General features: G+C 35.3%; 3 protein-coding genes across 3 annotated transcripts; all 3 read left to right on the top strand.

The window, feature by feature from the left end:
• Positions 1–3,506: 3,506 nt before the first annotated feature.
• On the top strand, positions 3,507–6,095 carry LOC136798803 (uncharacterized). Its single transcript, XM_067055476.1, has 3 exons — positions 3,507–3,691; positions 3,963–4,433; positions 4,804–6,095. Exons 1-3 carry the CDS (start codon positions 3,589–3,591, stop codon positions 5,682–5,684), a joined length of 1,455 nt encoding a protein of 484 aa, XP_066911577.1. The 5' UTR covers positions 3,507–3,588; the 3' UTR covers positions 5,685–6,095.
• Positions 6,096–7,198: 1,103 nt separating this feature from the next.
• On the top strand, positions 7,199–11,215 carry LOC136798802 (uncharacterized). The gene is made up of 5 exons (XM_067055475.1): positions 7,199–7,612; positions 7,874–8,096; positions 8,418–8,557; positions 8,817–8,936; positions 9,663–11,215. Exons 1-5 carry the CDS (start codon positions 7,528–7,530, stop codon positions 10,799–10,801), a joined length of 1,707 nt encoding a protein of 568 aa, XP_066911576.1. The 5' UTR covers positions 7,199–7,527; the 3' UTR covers positions 10,802–11,215.
• A 3,863-nt stretch (positions 11,216–15,078) lies between these two features.
• LOC136798799 (uncharacterized) lies at positions 15,079–16,982 on the top strand. Its single transcript, XM_067055468.1, has 3 exons — positions 15,079–15,222; positions 15,370–15,840; positions 16,048–16,982. The coding sequence occupies exons 1-3, from the start codon at positions 15,123–15,125 to the stop codon at positions 16,818–16,820; spliced, it is 1,344 nt and encodes a 447-aa protein (XP_066911569.1). The 5' UTR covers positions 15,079–15,122; the 3' UTR covers positions 16,821–16,982.
• The last annotated feature ends 10,249 nt before the right edge of the window (positions 16,983–27,231 follow it).

Genomic DNA, 27,231 nt, shown 5'->3' with positions numbered 1-27,231 from the left:
CGAAAAACAAAAGGTCTAATATTTGATGATGATAAGAATCTCGGATAGAAGTAATAAAATGTTTAAACAAAAAAAGAATCAAAACATTTTAACATTAATGTGATAGATGATGAACCATTCTGATTGGTTCGTTGTAAAGTAATAAACATCAATTTTAAAGGGAAGGAGGGGTGACAAAATTTCTTGATTATGATGAGGTCACTTTTGAAAGAATAGGGTTGATTTGCTCTTTATTTACACCTTTTGTTGGCATATTTCGGTTTCGGATACTGAATTTATTATCACATGGGTTGATTCAGTTTACATCACCACAAATATTCATGATCATCGGAAGTTAGAGGCAGATTTACTCATTTGTCTCATTTGATGATAAAGCATCGCACTGTGTTGGGTTTTTAGTAAAGCCAGAGATTGGATAGTGTTTTATTTGGAGGTGGAAGTTTGTTCAACATCTTAAAAAAGTCAGGTGTCAGTACTGTATGAATGCTATATATGAAGCGTGACCATCACCCATGAAAACACTTACTGGCAACAGAAATAAATTAGTTGACTTTGTCCTGGTTTCAAAATTCTGATAAAAATCCAGGAAATCTAGTGTTGAGTTATTGACTCATTTTTATAAGCAAGAAAAACAGGTTTTACGAGTTTTGACAGTTAAAAATTTGTAACTTTTTGGAAACTTTAATGTCTTTAGCTTTGACACAGTGGTAAACTGTGAATCAATGAATTGGTAATGACGTCACCAGATCATTTTTCCAATATTCAATTGATCTCATCTGGTGTGTGTTTTTATTTGAATATAGGAAGTTCATGAAATGCTCAATCTTGGTCATGTCCAATTCGAATTTGTCATATGGCAATATCTTTGAGGACTTTGATCCCTTTTTTGAAACATGATTTGATACAGGTGTATCCATATTTGCAAATGAAGTTCCACAGGATTTATTGTAGACAGGAGACCCGTCCTGTATTTTTATAAACTGATGTATACAGGACGGGTCTGACCTTAGCCTGGAGATCCATGCTATGATTTCTTATTCTATATACTGATGGCGAAATATATAGCATGGTATGGGCTGAGAGTTTGAATTTCCCAGATCCTATTAACGGTTGAAAACTTAGCCAATCAAATTTTGTTATTCTTTTACTGGTCACATTTTCTTAGAGAAAGCGCAACTTCCGAAATTTGGACAGTGCTAAATTCGAATTTCCCACTGTAAATTTTTTGAGGCAGATTTTTGCCTCAAAATATTTCTAGTAGGAAGGTCGAATTCCTCACTTACTAAAATTTAAAAAAAGCTTTGAAAGTTGTGTTTCTTTCTAAAAAAAGTGTGACCAGTGAAAGAATAAAATTGACTGGCTCTGTTTTCAACTGTCATTTGGAGCTGGGAAATTCAAACTCTCAGCCCGAGGGGTAAATCACTTGAAAAAAGATGTACGATACTTTTTGACTTTTTGAATTTTCATTTGACTTTTTTTTGACTTTTATTTGACTTTTTGACTTTTTGTTGACTTTTTTTTGACTTTTTTCAAACTTTCATTTTGACTTTTTCCAACAAAAACGCCCACCACCTTTGAGCGCCCAACATTTTCCGCCCAAATCTGTCCAAAAACGCCAACGGGCCATAAATTTTGCTTCACCCATCCGCCCATTCAAGAAACTTTTTGACTTTTTCAAGACTTTTTTTTTACTTTTATTTGAATCTTTTTCTTTGACTTTTTGACTTTATTTTTGACTTTTTGACTTTTTCTTTGACTTTTTGACTTTTTTTTTACTTTTTGTAGAGGTGTACGATAATTTTTCGAGTGATTTACCCCTCGGCTCAGCCCAGATCATGCTATTCATAATTTCTCCATCAGTATATGAAAAAGGAAATCATAACATGCATCTCCAGGCTAGATTTATTGACGAAGTGGTCATGATACACGGTTTTAAAATACACTCTTTTTTATAAAAACAATAAGACTCAAATTAACCAGAAAATAATCTCAAAGATCTAACAAAGTTGATACTTCAAATAATGAATCACAACTTAGTAACTATTGGGTACGAAGCCAAGAATATTCCAATTTTGCCCTGAAATTAAGGAAAGAATGATAGCAATTTGGGGCTTGAAAGTAAGAACTGTCGGGTGCATTAAAAATTTACTGGTTCTTATAAAAAATGTTGTATATACAGAACTGGGTTTTTTATGGCTACAAGAACAAGAGATTCCAGTGTAAGAATAAAAAAAAACTATAAAACTGTAAAATTATTAAAGCATGTTAATTCTAAGAACATTCATTGATCTTCTTATAAATAAATATGTAGGTGTCATGTAGGTCACAACGCACAATAACGTCAACGGAAAAGAAAGTTTGACTTTGACTCAAAATATGTTGTATAAACCCTTGCATTCATTTCCTTGCTTTAAATTTTCTTTCCAGTATTTAAATAACGTTTGTAAAGCCTCACACAATGACCTCATACTTTTACTACGTGTTTTTTATAAGAACATGAGACTGAGCATTGACCTGAATACGTTTAGAAAAATCCTGGCCTTAGATTCCTGAACTCATTCAAAATGTTAATTTAAGCTCATCTCATTTCTTAGTTAGATATAGAATAAACTAAGGTTATTTAGAACTCTAAGAACATTCTATAAGCCGATATTTAAAAAAATAAGAACACGTGCAATTTAAACTACTGGTTCTTATAAAAAACATGTAAGTATCAAAAGAAATATTTTCGTTGTAGGGCCACTAATGAATATTCCTGAAGATTTTTGAGCTACGTGACTGCGAGATATAAAATGTTATCCTTTATGTTTAAACTCTATCAGTAGAGAATTAGATTTTCTGTTATGCGTTTTAAAGAAAAGTTCGGGGAAAATTTGCTCACTGTAACAGTTGAGCTATCGCAGTTTTTATTAAACGAGTGTTAGATTTACAAGAGCAGACTTGAATATACAGAAATTACAGATTACATTTTAAAATGATTTAGAATTGCTATTTATTCGAGTTATTGTTCCTTCATAGTAAGTAAGGGTCAGAGGTTACCGAAGGCTCCTCTTTCGATAACTATCTACCCAAATCTAGGGGAGGGCGTTCTATTCCTTCATGCTGGATTTCTCACTTACACTTGATCCGTCTCTTTAATTGATGAGCATCAAACAGCGAGGCATCAATTACTATTTTTTTACTAAGTACAAAGTCTCTAGTATGACCCGACCAGAAATTGAACCCACGAACTTGTTCGCCGTAGCTGCATGCTTAACCTTTGCACTACGGTTGTTTCTTACTGAAAACTTGATCAGGACTTTTCCAAGTATTAACAAATCTATAGCAGTGTAATCGATTTTCAAGGCGATTAATAACGGCCTCACTGTGACGCAATACAGAAGCTTGTAAAAATAATCAGACTCTCGAAGAAAATTGTGTGACAATTGTTTTTGTCATAATTTTATATCAAAGTAGTTTGTACCTGTTCTTAGGAAGTTTTCCACTCCCAGCTAAGAAAGAAACTCTTTTTCATTTTCTTAACTTCGTAATGTAGAAACAAAAAGAAAATATATTTGGAGTAACAAATTGAAGAAATCTCATTCGAAGATGAAGAGGGTTTCAACATTACAGTATGGTTGCTATCTACTTCTGTTTATTCACTTCATACACGTGACAATGAGTTGCCGCATCTCACCCAACGACACCGTAGGTAAGTAGTACTCTCTAGACCAGAATGCGAACTTCCCTGTAAGAAATGCTAATTGGATTTATCTTGGATGTTCTTGATACGACCCTTAGTAATCTTTACTCGTAATTTGTCCTAAGATTTCGGTCAAATTTGAACCTCTTGTTTTTATCGGTTTTTATAAAAAAGCTAAAAGTAAAGGCTATAAAAGGTGTTACTGTGAAAATTCTTCCTATCATCTTATATGATTTCATTTTATTCAATTTCAATTCAATTATTATTTTCTTTTTTCCAGTTTCAATTGAAGCCTTATCTACCGGTTGTCTTGGCTCACGGACGCCCAACAGTTCCGTTAAAATCAACGGAAAAGAATGCCGGAACTTATCTAAAACCGGAGTCAATCTTCTCATTATTTCACCGGACAGAACACTTAAGCGATACAGCATAAATACACCGCTTATAAGCTTACGGCGCCGAATACGAGTTTTAAAATACTTCGAAAAGAATGCGCTTCAAAATGGTAGCGTAGTCGTGATTGTATCGCAAAACGCATGTTTTTTGAATTACGCTAACTGGCCAAACATGATCAAGTATGCAGCCAAACTCAATGTCGGTCATTTTGAATGGAATTCTCACTTCCATACGGGTCTAATGATTGGTTGTCATGGCTACTGTCCAGATTACGTCATTAGTGGGAAATTACCGTTCACGAAATTGAGTCGAGATGATGACGAGTTGAAATACAACGTTGACTTCGTTTTACCAGGTAGCTATCATAAGAAGTTCAAGGGTTGATTTTTAGAGAACTAGCCTTTTGAAATTTGCAGCAGCGTGTTAATTAGAACAAGCCTGGGAGGCAACTTTGATAAATTAGGATCTATGTTTCCTCTTACTTGGGAAACACCTTTTATAAATGTCGCAAAATATTTTGGAGATATTTTTCCTTTTCGTTCTTTTTTCATCTGCTAGTTGTGGCAAGGGGCGTCGAAATTAGTGACCTGAGGAGAAACATTTGAGAATCACACTACTGTTCTCAAAAGGTCTTGATAAAAATATCCGTATATCTCAAGTACAGCTACTTCTGAACGCCCCTGCTAACCAAATTTGAATTGTGATTCAAATTACGTGCTTTTCAGGTTATAACGGATCGCATTTGATGACCACCACTACCGAAAAACCGGAAGATAAGGGAAGAAGGGAAGGTGAAAAAGGAAGAACAATGAAAGATCAATCAACCATGAAACTCATCATCATTATCGCTCCAATCGCAATCATTTTATTGTTTGTCTGTGTCATTACAATGGCTTGTATACGAAAACACCGTGGAAGTATTTTTGGTTCCTGCAAAAAGCGGCTGTCCGCTGATTCCCCCTGCCAAGAGGATATTGAACCGGATGAGTTGTCCGGTATGTATGCCGGGCTAAATATGAAGCGTCCTTCAGCTTTACCGAACACATATGAAGCTCTGCAAAAGATGAGTGTTCAATACGAGAAAATTGATTCGCCATTAGTTTTCAAAATGACTGAAAATAAACCATCACTTTCTGAGATTGAAGAAAGTATTTACCAGCCTGCATCCGATATTGCTCCGCCACACAGGTTAAGGACTGGGACGGAGTTATCATACAGCCCGCGATTGCGCACTAGTACCGAACTCTCTGTTGTCAGTGTCGGGCTTGGATCGAGCCAGAATATTTTCCGCAAAATCTCAGCTGAAGTGTTAAGTTTGAATCCGAAAAATCCGACTGATGACGAAGATGAATCCGATACCCGATTTGCCAATTATCTGGAGTTAGAAGATTCCGTCATCTACAAAGCTCCTTCCAGTGTTCCGAAATTTGAAGCACCAAAATCCATCCCGCAAAATATAGAACGAGATTCGTACGTCGAGATGGAAGAAGCGTGCTATGAGGATGCAGAGGCGGATAACATTTACGCCCCACTTGAGGCGTCTTCTGTGGGCGGCAATGATGAAAATGCTGCGGGTGAGGTATATGAACAACTTGTGTTTACGTAAAGCAGACTGTGAAGTGGTGAGAGGGTTGGAATACCAACACGGTAAAAGTGTTGCATAATTTATATTATGAAATCAACATGGATGAAAAGTTAACAATGAACGCGCCTAAAGATTTATACACTGCTCAACTATTTGGAACTATTACTGATATTCATCTGTACAAGCGACCAATTTTAGCTGAACTGGCGCTCTACAATCGAAGTGACTATAAAAGGTTTAAATAAGCGAAGCTGTTTATGCTAAAGGAAACCCTGTACTGTAGTATAAACAAACTTTCAACGATTTGTCTCTATGAAGATTTAGAAAATGGTGTATTTTAATTTTTTTTATGATGTATAAATTGTAGGTAGTATTTTATCCAATTTTTAGTTCAATTTTTAATCTAAAGTATTCTTATTTTGTAAAACATCTACGTCCTACGTCTCTGAAGATTTGTTACTTTGTTCAATTTATTGCTCTACCCGAATCATCAATACCAGACCCCCGTCAGTTTTAAAGAACACATTTTAGTTTCTTAGCCGTGAAGGTGGAGCATCAAGCTACGGTGCGCAACGTCGCGGGTTCAACCTTCGTACTTAGTTTAAAATTGGTACTTGAGCTCTTCACAAGACGATCGAGTTTGTTGAAATGTCACCTAAAAATATTTCAAAACTTATTGCACCCCTGTGTCACAGACCCGCTGGGACCCCAGCCCCACTGGAAAATTTGGCAGAAATTTCGTCCCTGGTGGGAAAATACCCTGAAATTTCAGCCCTACTGAGATATTGATTTTGATTTCATCCTCATTCGAAATTCAAAGTTTAAAAATTGCACTCCAAAACTATCCCCACTGGATTTTTTAACTTTAGAACAACACAATTTTATCCCCATTGGGATTTCGAAAGGGCTTTTATCCTCACTGAGAAAAAAGTTCCACCGGGGCTGTGAGACAGGGGGAGACAGGGGTGTCTTTGGTTCCGGGAGGAGTCTTTAAGTGGAGTTGAAGTATTTCAATTTTAAGTAATTCTTTGAATTTTGATCGAAACTTTTTGTCTTTGGGGATGAGGAAAAACATACTTCGTTGAAAATGATGATTGAGTTTTGATAGCAAATCATTTTTGACTTTTCATAATTGATAAAGATGACTTTCATTCTTGTATAATTCTGATCAATTCTCCTGACGAAAGCTACTAAGTAATCCAATATCGCCGTCTGTGTATCCAAATTACGATAAACCTCTTCAATGGAGGGTGGTTAGTACCAGTAATGAATCTTACTAAATACGGTATTAATTATCCTCCGTTGCTTAGGAGATGATAACGGCTCAATGAATAAGAAAGCTTGCAGGAGAAAATAGAGGAGATTCAAAAACTCGAGAGAAAGGTATGCTAAGTATTAATCGCCTGAAGCCACTATCCTCTCCTCGTATTACAATACAAATGTAAGGACAATGTAAAAGGGAAAATAAGGTCACCTTATAATCTTTTCTTTACATAGTGGATGGGGTCTTAATATTCAAAGACAAATAAAAAGTCAGCACAATCATGTATAGACTGCTGAGTAAAATCGAATATGTTTATTAATCAAAAGGTCTTTTTTACTCATCTATGATATTATACATTAAACACCTCTAATACGAAATCCGTTTGGTTTATCTTGCATTAGAGATGAAAAGAAGAGAAACTTGTGTTATTCATGTCAACATAGAATTGAGATAATTTGACCGTCATTCTTGCGGTTGTAATTCATAGAAACTCTTATTCATCATTTAGACTGTCAAGATCAGTTTATACAGTAATGATCTAAGATCTAGAGAGAGAGATATTTGAGACATTTTATGGATATATCCTTCTAAGTACTCAGGATGACAAGGTATCTGGTAAGGAAGCAAATTATCGGTTTGGCTTTGGTTGTTTTTGTTTATGTTGGCTTATTGCAAGGTCAAGTGGGTAAGTTGATTTGATTTGATTAGTTACTTATGATAAAGTCATATTTTTACTTTATCAGCATCCGTGTTGTATTCCCTATGATAGACCTGGAGAGTTTAATTGACGTCTTTTTCAGTTGCCAATCTTTGAGATTTTTGCCAACTGTCATACCACATACATTCTATCCACGGTGAGGAAAACGGAGTTGCCAGCAAGGGTTACAGAGTGACTACTGATTCACCAAATTTGTAGAGTCATATACTATATATCTTTTCCTTCCAGTGGACATCAAAACGAAGAGTTTTGGATGTTATCTCGTCGGTGACAGTTCCACAATTACTGTCAACGGTACTGGATACCTCTTCATGCAAGATGGTATCAGTGTGCTCACTATACAACATACCTCCCCTGATACACCGCCTCTCATTGAGATCACGACAATCGGACCTGCATCGTTTCACGACGACAGCGTTTTATCACAACTGAACTCAACCCTGACATCAAGGTTACTATTTTATTTTTCAATCTTCTAGCCGACTCAGAGCACGAGGGAAACCAAGAACCCAATGAAGGAAGACATTGAATTTTTTGGGCTGAATCTTTAATTATCCCCCCTCAGCCCCTTGAAATTGTGACTCAAAATTTGAAGCCCCACCCATTAATAGCAAAGGATTTCCATTCCCACTGGTACTTAACATCATAAATTTTCCCCCAGTTGGAAAAAAGTCATTTCAAAAACACTTAGACAGGGGCGCTACAGTTATAAGTCTGATAAAACGTAAATACTCCACGCAAGCTTACCTCAAGACATCATTTCTTCCAATAGGTTGACAAAGGAAGGGACAGTGCTGGTGATTGCCTTACAATCAACTTGTTTCGATGAATATGCTGGCTGGTTGAAACTGGTTCAATCTGTCCCTAATCTTGATATCGGGAAAAATGATTGGGACGATGACATATCAGCAGGTTGGTTAGATTCCTAATGATTGGTCAATTTTGGTGTTGTATTCATGCTAGCTACCTTGTTCTCTCCTCTAAAGTCAGGAACATCCCTGTTTCACTAGCTGGAGGATTTGATTAATTTAGTGAAATGGTCTGCATGAAAGTTCATTCCAAACAAGAGTTTTCTAGCATGGCCTTGTTGGGAGTTTTTTTTAAAACTGACTTTTATAAGGTATATTGCACTTTAACCATCGTTACACTTTATATACCCACATCACCTTAGGTGTTATCATTGGTTGTTATAAGAAATGTCCGGTAAAAGTGTCCGGAGAAACGATCCCTGTGACGGAGCTGGGTGATGATGACACAGAGGTTGATATCGATGTTGTTCTCGACCTTAATCGTAAGTTCTTTGCTTTTGGTTATAATTTTCAACCTTTCTACAGGACAAATACATTAACTTGCAAGCGGCATAGACCTATTTAGGAGTCTCGTTACCCTTTAGAATGAAAAGGTATATCTGGCATTTTGTTGTCGATATTACTTGGCTAACTCGTGATCTATAGAGCTATAGAACTTTGTGTTTTCAACGTTTTCAATGTCGTAATTCAATAAAGGAAAAAAGTTAGAAAATTAGTCATTTGGGAAAAGTGCTTTAATTGGTGCTAGACACTTTTGATCAATTGAATCATTTAGAAATTGTGCTGACAGAATGAAATACGACTAATACCTTAATTGATTGTTCATCATTGAATTCTCAATTTTTGAAAGTGAAAGTGAAACTTACTTATGAAATATTGACTTAACCAGAACAATAACTGTCAAAATTACAATTGATCAGTAATGCGTATGATTACTACTTTGCATAATATAGCAAGGGGGTAATATGAAATAACCGTTCTATTTCTATGAACATCGTAAGAATTCAGATTATCAAGGAGCACTTCATCGCCTAAGATATTCAAGAGCGCAACAAGTTCTAATCCAGATCTCCAAAAATAAATAGATGCAAACTACCATACTGCAATCGTATGTAAAAAAATAAGTTTCATCCTTCTATTAAAACAGAGAATAAAGTAGGCTATGGTAATGAGATCAAAATACTGAAACCTACCATTCTCGATTACAGATCTGGTCGAGCCAGCGTTACCATCGCACAAGAAGAAATCATCGCCCAAACTTATTCTCTACATCATTCCCGTCATTTTCATCTTCCTTTTCATTGTCGTTTTCCTCCTCTACTTCTGTTGCTATAAGAAACGACGACGACGCCGATTGACTAAACGTCGAGAAGCAGAGGATTATGGGGGCGAATCGACCAATCAACAGCAAGAACTGAACCAATGTCTCCTCGATGAACTTCAAGAAGAACAAGTAACCATGGAAGATAAACTAGTACCCAAGCTGCAAAAGCTTTTACATAAAGATGGTGATGGGAAACAAAATGAGTACACTCGTCATCCAAACACCAAACGAGAAGATGAAAATAATTTATATGAACCAGTCACCGAAGACCAAAGCTCAAAACCTCTCTTAAATGCACCACAACAGAAACCTGAAGCAGAAGTCATTTACAAAACTCCTTCAGGGGCGTCCAATCGTAGCGGTTTCATTCGTTTGCCAACTCAAAACCAGCCTTCTAAACGATACCAAGATTTACATACCAGAGAAATCCATGACAGCCCTGGAGATTCTAACAACACAACTGATGATAATTATGAGAACTATGAACCACCTAAAGATTCTCCAATATACAAAGTTCCTCAAACAGCTATCTACAAATCACCATCAGTCACCACAAGCAACGAGGACAATACACCAATCTATAAATCACCACCAATCACCACAAGCAACGAGGACAATACACCAATCTATAAATCACCATCCACAGGACACTACCAAGCACCTACCAAACATTCAGAACCAAACAACAATGCACCAAAGACATTACCATCAAACATGAAATTACAAGCATCACCACCAACAACGAACATTCAAAAACAATCACCGGGAACCTCACGAAAGATGTTCCAACAGTGTGGTGACACAGAACCTCAAAACGAAGACGGTTTTGCTTCTTATATACAACTTAACGACGAAGAGAACACGATATATAAAACACCATCAAATGCAAAGAAACATGAGCCGCCTTCTGGCAACCCTGGTGCACCTGCCAGAGATGATGGTGATGATGAAACTGATGACCATGATTACGAACCTCCTGTTGATCGGTCCAACCAGATCTATCAGAATGTCAATATTAAGTGATTCCGATTTCATACACTTGGCATTTTTGGCCATTTACTATCGATCATACCAAATACACTAGAATGTAAATATTGATTAACTTAAACTTTTTGGTACATTAGCTCAAAGCAAAGCCAATAACACCATTAACGTCCTCGAGGAATTCAATATCAATGATATTTTATAATGCTGGAAAGCATGAAAATAATTGTTTTGTCAATCTAATAAATGCAATATTCAAAAATTCAGGTCTCAGAATATATTTACCAGGCTTTTGAGTCAAACGCAAGCTAAGAATGACTTTAACTCGATAATTTTGGAACAATAAATTATTAGTGTCGTTACACCTTGCCCAATGAACCTTCTTTGTAATTACAGTAATTAGGAATATTATAATTGTACATTTAAGATGAAATAGAATTTGAAACGCCAAAATCTATATTATGATACGCTTAAATCGGAACTTTCCCATCCTCGTATGAAACTTTTTCGCTAGCGGTTTTTAAGCACACGGTGATTCATTTTCGCACCACAGGGGATTGATCTTTCAATTGGTCAATTTTCAGCCCTAAAATGAAATCTTCTTTTTTGAAAATTTTCAAAAGCACTTTGAAATTGAACACTCATTCTCTTTTTTTTTCATTCTTAAAATCTACTCTCGGGTACTTAATAGCCGTCCCCCCCCCCGCTAATTAATTTTTCGAAAATTTTTCCACCCAGGACATTCTTATTGCAAATTATTATTTTTTGTCAAAATGTTTTTGAAAGTTCCCTTTTTTGTCCTAATTCAGCTGTATTAGCCTCCTTTTCAAAAATTTTCCATCCAGGACATTTTTATTCCAACCCCCCTCCCCCCCGCTTATTAAGTTTTGAGATTTTTTTTTCCAACCCCCCCCCCCCCCCCCTTATTCCAACCCCCCCCCCCCCGGCTATTAGGTACCCGAGAGTAACTCTCAAATTTTCAAAGCTATTTAAAGTCTTTGAAAATCACTCTCGAATGTCTGCCCACGATGGCTAGCCATCAAGACTGAATTACTTCTAGCATAAGAATAGTTTTACAAGATACTGTTTTACAAAATACTCTTGATTGTGGAAGATTTTATCAATGCAAGATATTCGTCCTTTGCAAGTAGATCGGGGTGGTACTAGCTTTGCGAAATGACGGGTATTTCTAAAAACGATCCTTAGAGAGACCGAACCTCGACGTTTTTGCGAGCCTTGAGAGACTATTTTTTTAAGTTTGTCCATTTTTGACGTTTTTGCCACCCTTAGAGAGACTGTTTCCCCAAAATTTCTAGACTGGAGTCGTTTATAATGCGTGTAATACTAATGATACCAATACTAATAGTAATAATACGGGATTTAGTTTGTATAAACGACTGGAAGAATCCGGTGTTCCAGCCTTATAGATACCCCGGCTAGCTACGCAGAAACTTGCGTAGTGAGAAAACAATTTATCAAGCACAATAACAAACTCTCAAAACAAAATCAACTCAAATGAAAAACTTTCAATACACAAATCCACACACATTTTTTTTTTCAAGATTTTTTTTGAGCGGGAAAAAATTATAATTGCAATATTGACACTTTTCTTTTGTTTGGAGTTAGTGCACAAAGGTTTTTAGACGACTAAAATTGTTCCCCTCATTACTTTTTGCTTTATTTCTACTATGTATAAATTAGTCGTCTAGCTTGCTAGACTACAAAATTTCAGCCAAATTTCATAAATTTATGACCCTCGTCTATACCGTGAAAAGCACAGGTCGAAATCATATATCGACGCTGTGCCGACGAATCGAGATTCTATTCAGCACGCAATCAACGAAGACAAAAGTAACCATGACGACCATCCAAGATCTTGGATGAGGTTCAAAGTTGATATTTTTATTCCCGTCGTTGAAAACACATTTAAAAAAGTCATCAATGCTTTTCAAAAAGAGTCAATGATAGAGAATCGTAACATAAAGTCTGTCTATTATTTCGGTTCAATTAAAGTGACATTTTTATAATTAATGTTTAGTAATTACTGTTATACATTTGGGGATCATGTAAAAGATTTCTTTCGAAAGAAACTCATTGCAATTACCCTCGGAGGTTTCTGGGGAATCCGTAAATAGTACTGCATACTGATATAGACATTAATAAGGTAATATTTGCTCTTCATCTTTGATTCTTTCTACAGTGAATAGATTGACACATGCGCGATAAAATTTCTATTATTGGTCTTCAGAGGTTAATATATTCTTTGAAAACTTAACATCTGATACTCAGGGTACCTTGTCTATTTTTAGTAAATGTAGAATTCTTTAGATTAACTCCCTCATTATTGTAATTTGTAGGGACTTAACAAGCTTATGTAAATTTTCTTGCGTCATAATACTCGTTCTCTACGTAAACCAAAATTAAAATAGGTATTCTGTACAATACTATAAAAACATCTATTTTGATTGGAAAGCAAAAAGCATCATTTAAATGACCTTTTCTTGTCTGTCTATTGATAGGTAATTCGAGCTATTCACTAAAAATCCTTCCAGTTTTTCCCCTGAACACGAATTTCTAATAATCTATTTATCACAACTTTTAGCTTCTTTTTTTAAGGAACTCTATAGCAGCCATTTTGAATAAATCAATACTTTATTGTAATAAAAGCTTACGTAATGCTTGCGGTCTAGTACTTTGCGGGTTACTAAAGTGAGCGAGCGATCAAATTTCAAAAATCCTGACTACAGCACATATGATTCGTAAGCAGGTTAGTTTCTGTTTTAGTTTCATGTTATTTATGATCGTTATCTGATGGTATTATGAGTGTTTTAACGTTAACTGTAATTCACAAAATATCGCTCTTATAATCAGATACGGGGACTGTCATCTTTGTTTGATTTGGTTACCTTAACAACAAGTCTCTAATGCTTTCAAAGGTGAAGAATTGAAAGTATTGAGATAAGATGAAAACTTGTGATTTCTCTCGTTTTTTATAAAGTTTTGACCATATTTTATTATAAAGGGGTTTGATTTTTGCAAATCACAATTTTGAATGAAATATAATCTGGGGTAACATGCGGTGCATGTAGCGTTCATAACGGTTTTTAACTGTGAATCACAACTTTGACTTTGAACTTTCTGATCAAGTTTGGTTTGTATTTTCTAACCAAAGTTTGTCCAGGTTAGCAGATTCATATGACGTTGTATGACGTCAAAAGCTCTAAGAGTTGAACAGGGGTGTTTCAAGATATACAGGGGTGTTTCAAGATATACAGGGTGTTTCAAAAGACACAGGGAGCATTTCGAGATAACAGGAGTTTTTCAAGAGAAACAAGGGTGTTGCAAAAGATAAGATAAGAGATACAGGAGTGTTCCAAGAGATACAGGAGTGTTTCAAGAGATACAGAGGGTGTTTCAAGAAATACAGAGGGTGTTGCATGAGATATACAGGGGTGTTCAAGAGATTTAGGGGGCGTTTAAAGAGATACAGGGGATGTTGTAAGAGATACAGGGGTTTGCAAAAAATACAGGGGTGTTTCAAGAAATACAGAGTCATTCAAGAGATACAGGAATATCTCAAGAAAAAAGGGGGTGTTTCAATGAAAAAGGGCCAGAAGGGAATTTTCAATAATAATATTTTCAGTAATAAAAAGTGAAATTATAAGATTTGGGGCACATTTTGAACGACAGATCGAATCTACAGTCATTGCCAGTTTTCACATTTAATCTCGAAAGCAATGTATAAAATTTTCGATCTTCTTTTACTGCTCTAAACTTATACCTCATTAGGCAAACCCATACTTTTTCTCAATCAGAGCAATGAATATATTTGTTATTATAATTACGACCCGTGTATGTAATATGCTGTTCATCAAACGCGGGATCAAACGGCCCTGGATTATAACGAATTTCTTTGAAAAATAATCAAAAATTGCCTAAAAACACTTTAACAATCTCTTTATTGTAGTTACACCACAAACTGTGACTCTATTGTGTAACGTTACCTATTTTCTTTGTTCCTTTTCCTGAAAACACATCAAATTTCCGTGAAATCAACGTCACTTTTTCTTTCGTACATTTCCCTTCTTTTAAATGTAAATCTTTCTGATAACTATCAAATAAACTTTTAATCTTATTATTACATATATAGGGTTGACTTTATATTTTTTTCTCATTTTGTGATATGTCAACTCGAAAGTTGGTCACAGCCTTTACTTTCTTTAAATTTACTCTCTACAGTGTTCAAAGTCAAACAAATATGATCATACATTCAAGTAGTTAGTCTCTTTTTACTGTGTATAAATTTTAATATCGATTGTCCATTTTTACAGTAAAATCAAGGCAAAAACATAAAATCAAGATGAAAATTTCTTCAAGAAGAAGTGAAACAAACAATAAAGATGGATTGATTATTTTATTTATTTGTTTAGTGTGTTGTCAACAAAACATCACAGGAGCAGGTAAAATATTTCCATTGGTTTGATTAGAATACGCCCCTGTTTACTGATGACGTGGGAGAATTATGAATTCCCAACAGGTTTCTTCTGAATTCAAGACCCAAGTTAAGAAAGAATATAAAAAACCATATTACTATTTTTTAACTTCAGTGGATGTTCAAGCAAAGTCTTCATGTGCGATCGATTCAAAGTTGACCTTAAAAGTCGACAACAAAGAACTTGTCCAACCGCAACGGGGCTTATACGTCCTCGTTCTGAACACAACGAATGGAAAATACAAAAACAAAAGCTTCGATCAACCAATGAAAAGCTATTTCTGGGACATCTGGGAATCTTCCAAAAGAAAAAAAAACAAACTCAATTTCATAAAATACATCCAGAACTTCCCAAACAATACCGTGATTGTGTTTGTATCAAAAGGACTTTGTAAATACTCACAGTTTGGGGATTGGATCTCATTCTTGGAGGAAGACACTGATTTGGTGTTTGAAGAGAAGGACTATAGAGGAGATTGGATGTCAGCAATCGTTGTGGCTTGTAAAACCAATTGTCCCAAAAATATTCGACCAATTTCGGTGTATGGACAACATGCAACTTTGAATGTGACTTTCAGTGTAAAAGGTAAACAATTTTTGGTCTCTTCTCCCTTTTCCTGGTCTCTCCGTTGTTTTTGAAGAATATTGGGTTAGTTGGAACGAGAAAATTGTTGTAAAGAATGGAATTTGAGAATAACCCATATGAATAATTTTCATGCGTGCTGTATTGCTTCATTTCTTTAAACAATAGAGGACTTTTATTCAGACATTCTTTATTCTTAATACTTTCCAGGGGATGAAAATGTTTTAGTGCCCGCGAAATCGGACGAGAACGAAATAACAAAAATCATCATCATTGTTTGTGTCGCTGCAATCATAATACTGCTAGTCGCAATTTCCACTTTTTTGTTGTACCAACGTCTCCATAGTAACCGCAACAAACAAAACAATCAAGATGGTGAACCTATTAGTGAAGAGAATGGTCAAGCTTACGAAGATGCAGAGTATGAAAGAATAGGGAGTGTGACCTCTACATCACAAACGAATATTCCAACTTCGCAACAATATACTGATTTAAAACGAATGCACAGCCAACAATCAAATACCTCAAACACGTACCAAGGCCTACAGTTGCCAGAGTCTAATAGTGAATATAAAAGCCTTGAAACTTTCAGATTCAATTCACAGCATTCGAACGCTTCAATAACTTATACAGATCTCACACCAGCGTCCATTGAAAGAGGTCAACAATCACCGTCAGCTCCGGACAATATTTATAGCAGTATTGAAACTCCAACAGATGAAGCTTTACCGGGAACTAGTTTTAATCTTTTTAAGCGGTCAATGGAGAATATAGATCAAGATCCGAAAGATATCAATAAAAACAATTTCTCATCTTATGTAAAAATGGATTGTGAGAATCCAAATTCAAAAACAAAAATTTATAAAAAACCATCGAGTGTTCCGAAGTTTCAACCACCCGTAAATGATGATATGGTCATACCGGATATTTATGAGAATTCCGGATGTAATGCAGTTATGGAGCCAGTTTATGAAACTGTTTAACGCTTCACTGGTACGTGATTTGAAAATAAAATACCATGGGTTATTGGAACTATAATAAGACCAGGACCAGTTTAAATGGTCATTCTGTATCTTTTTTTAATTTTAGACATTTTTAGAAAATTGGATTTGACTATGTTAATAATAATTTGAAAAATAATCCATAAAAATGAAAAAAAATAATTTGTATCTTTCCTTTCTTAACCTTTCTTTTTTTGCTTACTCACCGTTCAAAAGACCGTAACACCCACACTTCAATTCATTTTGAACGATAAAACTGGTGGCAAAGTCCGGTCATTGCCAAGAGGTTGCACGTGAAAAAATTACGTCATGAATATTACAAATTTATATTAAATGACAAACAGCGAAAGAAACAATAAATGACACTGCAAAAGTGAATTCATACAATGATTTTATCGCTGAAAGTGTCGTATATCTTTGTCTGCAAAAGTTAAAACTTCAAATTGTGACCCCATTGTGACACATGAAATTACATTTGAAAGATTTTAACACAAGTTTTGTTATTGGGGATAGTTTTTACATATAACGCTAGATTGAAAGTGACATTTACCAACTCGTTTGGAAGAATGTGTCACGTGAAAACGAAGAAATTGTCGTCCTAAAGCTCAGTGAAAATTCCTTAGGTATCACTTCTCAATAGCCGTTGCCAGTCCTAAATACCTACTCTAACATTCTTTGAGGGAGGTTATATTCTACCTCTATCAGCTCAACAGATAGGTCTTGGTGATTCAGTTTCAAATCATTTTCGATTATGACCCATTTTAAATGAGCCCCATCATAGGTCAGTGAATTTGGGTATTCTGTAAAGTTGAACTAAAACACCTGATTTCATAGATAAATGGACAAAAATAAACAAAAATGGTGAAAATAAGAACATGTTAAGAACATTTCAGGCTTCCAAAATTTTGGATGCTTTAAAAAAAAAATACGTATACCAATCACATAAAAAAATATCAACTGAAACAATTAGTATTCAAAATACTTCTTCTAAAAACTTATTCAACTACTAGATTTTAACATCTAGAATAAATTTGAAAATACAGCATAAACCACCAATGAAATGAAGACAAGATATTGAGTCACGTGAACAACCATTGAATCTGAGCATGCGCAGTCGTATTGAATTTTTCCATCACCTTGTCCATATTTCTCTTGTTGACAAGCGTACCAACAATGAGTCTCTGGGAAAGGGCATCCACTGAACGCTTTCAGTAAAACTTCTTTCGTTTCCAAGCAGGTCACGTGTTGATAATTATCATAATTAGGTAATTTCAAACAACGTTTCTTGTTGTGGTCAATCTTGTGTTTACACCAATTCTGACTAACTTCTTCACATTGACATTGTGGACGGACCTCAGGGAAAAACCCTGAATTAGTAAACCCCTTTTGACACTTTTCGTACCAGCAATAACCTGTCAATGAATCGCAAGTGTCTTTCTTTTTTGATAAATCTTCAATGGTTTTCTTACGCAAGCAAGTCACCTTTTGGTAGTGCAGATAAAAAGCGACTGATTTGCATGATTCTTCGTTTTCTTGCTCTTTGGTGCACGACTTGTCATCTTGCGCATGCGTAAACATGACCAAAAGGAACACGTGTGACAAAAGGGTGAAATTGACATTCATTTTTTTCATCTAAAATCATAACATGTTTTATAATGATAAGGGCCTATCTAAAATCGAGGAAAAATATTTATTGAGACAAATGTAAAATCTAAGAATTCCAAATGTTTCTCCAAAGCATTTATTAATCTCTTGACTCTAGGGGCAGTAATCAAATTTGAGATTAAAGTTGACCAAACAAACACCTTCTTTATACGCTGCTTAAGCCCCACTAAACATCATATGTGTCGCAATAATCTTATCTTGCTTCTTTTAACTTTCTTTAGGTGACTGGTAGCTGTTGTTACCGATGTAGCCGTTGTTACCGATGTAGAGTACTGGAGTCAAATGAAATCCTTTTCCCACATAAAACACAAAGACTACACTGCTATCAACGTATCAACCAGAGAACATTTTTTGTCATTTAAGTGGTTATCAAATTGGATGACAAGATTTTCAACGAGTTTACAGTAAGTGAATTTCAAATCCATTTTGCCGCTGGAAAAAAGATTATCAATCCTTAAGGTTTGTTAGTAGGAATGAAAAAAATTTTTCATCAATAAAACAGATTCAAGCATTGATTCATCGAGTTTAAGAGGTACCCGGTCCGAGCTAACTTAACATCTCATAGACTTTTTCAAGAGCCAAGTTTTTTTAAGTCGCGAGAATACGCAATGAAGGATTTCCAAATTTTGAAAAATAGTTCTGACGAACCCTACTCTTTCTAGCATAATGAAGCTTTAAATTTTAGGCCTCAAAATACTCTCACTAACTTAATAAACCTTTCGACTTACTATGAGTTTCTTGGAAAAATAGCCTAAAATACATTCTGATTTCGAAAATTTTCATCAACCGTCAGAAGTTTCAACAAAAATGATTTTTTTCGACTTTTTGAAACAATTCTCTATCATGATTTTTCGACTTTTTATAAAGAGAATACCTGATTACTTGCTTTATCTGATTCTTGAGGTTTTCGTGTTTTTATTCCTTCCATTTGGTACATGCGCATGCGTATGACGATGTTTGCATTAATGGACTTTGAAGTGTCTTCGGGATCGACTTTGAACGCTTTTTAGATCAATATTTTACGTGGACTCTTACACAACATTTTCCAAAAAACACGAGGCTCAGTATATCAGTATATTAGTAGATTTCGAGCTGGCAAGTACCGTTTTTGCTCTACTATATCTATATGATGATGTGCTGTTTCGTTCGCAACCTTAGCGAAGGATAGTACATAATTAAACTCCGGAGTTTCTTAAAATCAGTGTTTTTCATTTGTAATTGTGCGTAAATCCGATCAATCGCGATAGTCGGGTTCGATTTCCCGATCTTTTCGGTTTGCTTTCCCAATTTTTGTTTGCGTTTGCGCTCGCACTTACTAGGATATACTCTTTTAAATTTTATGTTAGATATATTAAGAAAGGCTGACTCGTGACAATTACCGGAGTTTGTAGCCGTCATTAAGGCTGTTTTATTTATCATTACAATGTATGACATTGATTCGTTCACAAAGTATTGATTGTGATATTGTATGAAAAAACTTAACTGGAAAGTCATCAATTTCCGGTATTTTTTCTAGGAAGAGAAAGGTCGTACTATTGATGTAATGAATACACTCTTCTCGAGATGCATAAATTTATTGTTGTCCTCGTTTTCAAACAGATTTCATTGCTATAAAATTACATATTCACAATGATAATTGTGTTGGTTACACCTCATGAGACATTTTGAATTTCAAGTACTTTTGTTTTAGAGTTAATGTTTGCCTTTTGAGAATTTAAATTGGTTTAAATGTATAATTTCATAGCAATGAAATCTGTTTGAAAACGAGGACAGCAATAAATTTATGCATCTCGAGAAGAGCGTATTGAGTTTCATGAGTGTTATGTAATATGATGGGCTAGATGGGTAGATTGGTGTCACTTGCATTGGCACAGGGTATTTTTTTATTTTCAACTGCAGTTGACAGCGAGGACAAGGTCTACTCTATCAGATGCTTGTCTGAGCTTTTAAAGATTTTGAGATATTGTGAATAAGATATAGTTGGAGAATGCACCTGGTCAATTTCACTGCTTACACATTGTTTTTTGGTAAATATCTTCTATGTTAGTGAAACCTCGATATAAAGAACTTTGGGCCTTCGAAAAGGCCTTTCTTGGGAATACAAAGAGTGGCGTGACGTCACTCATCGCTATGATAAAGTATTACCCCTGAAGTTTAACGATTACGTACCCGAAAACCAATCATAGCATGCGAAGGTTCGCCAAATAAGGTGTAGAGGACTTAAAAGCAAAAACGCCAGCGACGTCAAAACCTGAAATTTTAATGGTTATTGACGTCAAAAAAACTCTAATTCTCTAATTTTCCAAATAGTTCAGGAATAATTTCTTCGATTTCTGTAATTAAAAAATTGTTTCAAGATGTCTCATAATTATATACAAACTGTACAAAAAGATAAAAAGGCTTTAATTTTTACAATTTTATAGTGTCAAGTGTCAATATTCAAATCTCTGGGTTATTTCTCAGGGTCACCCTAACAGAGAAATCTGCAATTTCCCTCGAGCGAGTTTTTTTTTTAGTGTTGTATCAAAGTCAACAAAACCGTTATAACTTTCTTGCCGTCGATACAGCGCCATAATGCCATTTTAAAAGTAAGTGAATCTGCTATCTTATAAAGAAAGCTAGAAAAGTTTCTTTACCAAAAACCCCATCAGGAGGACAAGCAAGTGAACTATCAAACTTGGTTTGGTTAGAAACCCTGCATTGATATCACAAGAACAGTCTTCGCGGACGAAGCCGGACTCCTCGTGATGTTTGATCGACTGGCATGGAACCCAACAATGTGTTTGAGAAGATGATTGGCACCGCGTAAAATGGTTGATCGAACTCATGCAGGTCACCTTTTGAGCACTGTTGTATCTTTCAAGTTTCATGCACTGTGTTTTTCCTACATCGATTTGATCTCTGCAATAACTCCTACTCATCTCGACACATCTGCATTGTTGACGCACGTTAGGCTCGAATCCGTTGTCTGTAAGCCTTAGTTGGCACTCAGGGTAGTAACACATCTTGGAAGGATTTCTTGAGGCATCATTCCTGCATTCATAATCTCCTTTACCGATAATTCGAACTGTTTCTCTTTTAATGCATTTCACTGTTTGGTATTGATTGTAGAAACGAAGGACGTCGCATTTCTCATCATTCTCCACAGTGCAGGGTTCGAGAAGGGTGACTGTCGTACCGAATATCTGATTGGCCAGTGTTGCGATCACCAGGAAAACTTGAATGTTGTGTCTGACCATTGTGTATTCTTTTATAATGTGTTTTTGTGTTTTTGTGTTTTTTCGTTTCTCTGAAAATAAAATGAACATAGTTCAAATACCGTATTGCTTCAAATAAACGCCCCCAGGCGTTTATTCAATAATTTGTTTTTTAGGAAGGGCGTTTATTCTAGGGGGATTGGCTTTAAAAGAAGTGGGTGTTTAAAAGAAGTAATACGGTAAATAAACTCAATAAAAGCATGATGTCAGCTTAAATACTTCCATTCCAATCAGCTCTAAATTCATGTTGCTAGAAAACAGGTATGCACCTAAGCATCTGCTTAATTAAGCCTGTGCAGCATCAGTGCGAGATCTTGACTGCTACGCCCACTTTCGGAAAAAGGAAAATGTTGCTAGGACGGAAAACTACAGACTTTCTAAGTAAACATACGCAAACAGGAACAGACAGCCAAAACGCATATGAAAAATAACAATCAAAGCAAAAACAAACACTTGCAGTGCGTAGTATAGCTCTTTAAAGGTAGCAGCATAAACAAGCATCCCAAAGCATTTAAATACTACTTTCGAGACGAATATGATATCCAGCCAATCCAGTCGATCATTATTATTTAATTGTTTACTTCCCCTCATACACTGACGTACTAGTAGTACACACGTATTTTTTTATAAGGAACCTTAACTTGGCTCCTAGCCTGGAGTTTATGTTTCCAGAGAATTTCAGCCTCAAAGTTCCTTATCGAGTTCCTTATTTACTTGTTTGGATTTTCTAAGTATACAACTTATGTATAAGTATAACAAAGGATGACAGTACAGAAAAAGACGTTTATTGAATGTTGTTTCGTCAATATTTTGTCATTTATTTGTTTAGGCTCTTGTAAAGTGTGCAAGTTCAAGTTTAACTCTATGTTTCTTAACTTATTTTTTTATTCTTAGCCTGGGCAGTTCCTTATAAATTCCTTATTTTTCAGACCATTTTTAGCCTTGAGTTCCTTAGAAACGTGTTCCTTATATAAAAAACGTGTAGTATTGATATGAAAAAGTTCACAGATCTATTGATGATTAATCTCATCTCATGATTAGAAAGATTTGGGTTAATTAAGATGAATAAAGATGTCAAAATTGGTTGGGATCGATATTTAATAAATGCTTGACTGTCTAGTTTCTAATGATTACTTTTATCCGCTGTTTCAGCAACTTTTTGAAGAATTTCGGTCATTTTTTTTATGAGGATGTCTTTACACACTTATGTTGGTTAAAAATAGAAGGGCCGAGGTTTAAGTATCAGTCCACATTTTCATGCAACGATACACACTACAGTAACACATCACGTGGTCACCCCATGTTTATTTGACTATACTCTTTTTTCTATATAAGAACAAATTATGTAAGAACATAAGGCTTTTGACGCCAAAAATTGAAAAACAACTACATTGTAACAATATTATAAGGTTTTGCAGCCTAGCGCCATTTCTTTAGTAAACTACTATATTTTCTTAAATTATTCTTATATTTTGAGGCTCAATCTTTGCATAAAAGAAAAAGGGGTGTATATTTGGCAACCCAGCCTCAGATTTTTATTACTTGTTGACACATGCGTCACAACTTACTTGACAGTGACTTCTATAGTGGTCACTTGAGCTCCATTCTCAGTGAAAAATCTTATCAAAACAATTTTATAAGAATAACAATCCAAAAACCGTTTTTATTGGATTTTAATCGAGGTTTAAAGTTTAAGAAATGAAAGAGACAAAGAAGAACCCCTTACTAAGAATATAAGTAAGAACAAAATAAGAACAATAGTGAGAGAAAACCGAGTCCCGATAAGAATTTTCTGATCCTTACAATAAATGGGTATGTTTTTCAATAGCGCTTCGTCGCGCAGGTCATGATTATTACTTCTCTCATTTGACCGAAATTCAATCCCACAATCCTTTTCGTCTCAATTCAAAAGTCGTGAAAGTTATTACTTGTTCTTTGTAATTGAGTGTAATTTGCGTGCAAGCGTATATAAACGCAAAGGGTGATGGGATTGAATTTCAGTCAAACATAAAAATCAATGTCTATTTTTAGATTCGCGACGGTATGCTATTGTTTTGCGTCAAGACAATTTTTGGCGTCTCATTAGAAAATTACAATTACATACAATCAAGGGGGATCACGTGGATGTGGTGCTACGCGAGCATACTGTTACATAACTTGTTTCGTTCGAAGACTGGAAATTTTGCTAACAAAGCCTTAAGAAAGTTGCCCCCAAAAGTAACGTATTACCAGATTTGAAAGGGTACGTATCCGTAAACTCCCCTATCTCAGGTAAAAAGTCCCACCCTTGGTTTAAAATCACCAGGAAATTATATTCGATAAAGCTGATCATAGGAGACAGGGATGTTATTTTCCATGAGGTCGCTATCGTTCCCAACCTCCTCCTCTCTTGTTAAAGATTCTGGCTTTGTATCAAACTAAAATAAGATCAAACTCTGAACGCATAGAATAGCAGTTAGACTATCGCCTTCCACACTACAACAACCCTAACAATGCAAAACGCTATATATATTTTCACTGTTTCTTCCAAACTTCACAGAGTTGAAGAAAAATATAGAAAGATGAAAACCACGAAAAAAAACTCTCCTAGGAGAAACGTATAAAAAATTTAGTAACTACTTGCCAAGAAAAAAAATCCAACCAAAACAAGAGTTTTGAACTCTATTGGTGCTAACTTGTGAAAATACATAAATATGTCTAATCACAAATCAATGAAAGTCTCTTTGTCTCTACCCCAACAAAATTATGTAAGACATTTTGAAAAATTTGCTTCGACTGTGCATTTTCATGTAGCACGGTTTGAACCTTTTAACCTCTGTAATAATATTTCCTTCTATGTAATTATGATAGGCGAATTATTGACCAATCAAACAATGAACAAAATGTCATGATGCGACCTTCCAGGAAACTTGACAATCGCAAATTTTGTTTCCGTTAATATTGCTTATATAGCCTAGCTGTCAAACATTACGCACTTTTTGTCATGAATTCTCTTAATGAAATTTGCTGAGCAAGCAAGATTCTTTAGATGTTTTTTTGTAATGTAATGATGACGTAATTATCATTTATTACTCATAAATGGAAAAGGGGGAGTGAGATTCATAAACTAATTAAAGTATGAGCAATGTTTCTCCATTCTAGGGAGTTTGGACAATCAAAGAGGTATTTCCATCCTGGACAGTGTCTGCGACGTGCGAGAGTGATATGGTTGTTAAATTTTGATTCAAATCTTCAAGCAATTAAAATAAAATTTCAAAACTTTCATAAAGAATTATGTACAAGAATAAAAATCATAATTTCAACCCCCTCCCCTATAAGGTCTTCTAAATCGTGCTCTCGTTAAGCAAGAAGTCTGTAATAATAAATTGTTAGCTTTTCGATGGTATGATTTTGAGCTACTAATGCTCTGAAAGTCAATGTGTAAACTATGTGGTACCATCTCTTCCAAAGGTCAGCTTCGAGAAGCTCTTTCTCGACTGGAAACAAAAAGTTTCAATCCAATTTCCCAGTGATTATTAGTAAACCATTATCTTCAATAACAGGAATACGTTACACGTGTAAAAAGAAATTAATCTCAATGACGGTACAATTTTATACCCATCGGAGCATGAGCAGTCCCTGTTCACTTCGCCTGACTCTTCCCCATGCCTCTCACTCTGACATGGGTACCAGCAAAACTCTTTTGGGTACCCACATCCAGAAGTCATCGGTTTTTGTACTAATTCAGTACTCTTTTTACAAGTAGCCCATTGATGCGACTCATAACGGGTCAATTTAACACAGCTTCTTTTTTCAGCGTCTATAGCGGCTTTACAGTATTTCTTACTAGCTTCTGTACACGTGCATTCTTCTACGATTTCTCTCCGAAACTCATTGTTGGTCAATCTCATTTGACATTCGGGATACCAACAGTATCCTGTCTTTGAATTACAAATATATTGCCTCGCTGATTCAGTCTCAATTTCTGCTTTGGCCATACATTTGACTTCTTGATAATCGAGATAATAAGGTAATATTTGACATTCCAATAAGTTTTCTTGTGATTTGTAACAACTAGAAGCTTCCTCTGTGTTGACCAACTGGTGAAATAATACCGTGTATATTAAAGACCTGTAAACAAGCCTCATTTTTATACTTTTTCTACTCTGTGAAAAGAAGAAGATTTAAGAAACAAAAGACCAAGAAAGCTAAAATGCTCTCCAACTAAACCTGCTAAAAATATTGGAGCCTAATTGTTACTATATTTGGATTTAAAGTCACAAGACAAAGAGCGAAAAGTAGACGGTTTTCCCATTCCTGGTTTTTCCATTCCACTTGTTTTAAACTTGCTGCGGTGGTAACAATTAGTTTCAAGTATTCCAAGGAATCTTGATGTATAAGTTATCGACAGAATTTTCCAGCGTTTTTAGTTCAATGATTAAAGCATTAATTTATTCTTACTTTCCAATCTGTATTCTCGAAATCCTTGAAGTTTTGAGAAGAATAAGAACAGTCAAATCAAAAAGTTTTCAAATTTTAGGGCTCAGCGTGATACAAAGAGGAACGAATGAAGAAACATGAAAGTTTATGTAAACAACGAAGATCCCGAATGAAAATGAAGTGAAATGTCGAGATTGTCTTCTATCACGTCACAATGAAGAACTCTTTAAAAAATGTTATCGAAAGTAACCCGTGCCGGAAGAACTATGATAAAGACGGCCATTTTTGCTTTGATTACCAGGTATGCTAATTGTCTTTCTTCAGCCCTGTAACATTTCTTTATTAGTTTCTTCCGCCGGCATCTAAATTTTTGTTGACTGCAGACTTATATTTGTCTTCTCTATTGTATCAACTCCTCATCCGCATCCGAGATATTTTGTAAAACGTCTGATAAAATTTCCGTTTGCATTACATGATATACAACCCGAAAATTTATGCTACTATTTGCAAAAAGATTTGTGAAATATGAAATCGATTGATCTCGAAAACTCCATGAGAAGGAGTTTGGTTCTTCAGAAACACTATCAAATATGGCATGGAGGCTCTCCGTCGTAGATGATTAAACAGTAAATTTTGGTGTGCAAATTCATTGACTTAGTAAAACAAACAAGAAGATCTCATACCACTAGATTATTAGTCATGTCAAGTAACACGATATCGTATTTCAACATACGGTGTAAGATTTTGAAACTGTGTTTGTTGCAATTCCGTGAAAGGAAACATTTTACACCCGTATATGTTTTGATAGATTTATACAGTTTATAGAATACACTATCTATACACTCCCTTCTCACAGACCCGGTAGGATCGTTCCAGCCAGTGGGGGTAAGAATAGGACTAAAACTTGATTGGGGATTTAAATTCCACTGATTTCAAACAGTCAGACAAATTAGTAGGGATGGGGAAAATAGCATAATATTTTGCAGTGAGGATCAGTTGATTTGATTATTTTACAGTGGGGACAAAAATTAGACTATAATTTTCCAGTGGGA

The sequence above is a fragment of the Clytia hemisphaerica genome, unplaced genomic scaffold (genome assembly GCF_902728285.1).
Source record: "Clytia hemisphaerica strain Z4C2 unplaced genomic scaffold, Clytia hemisphaerica genome assembly, whole genome shotgun sequence".
Lineage (NCBI taxonomy): Eukaryota > Metazoa > Cnidaria > Hydrozoa > Leptothecata > Clytiidae > Clytia > Clytia hemisphaerica.
Note: the sequence above shows the minus strand (reverse complement) of the source record. Positions and strands in the feature narration are given on the sequence as shown.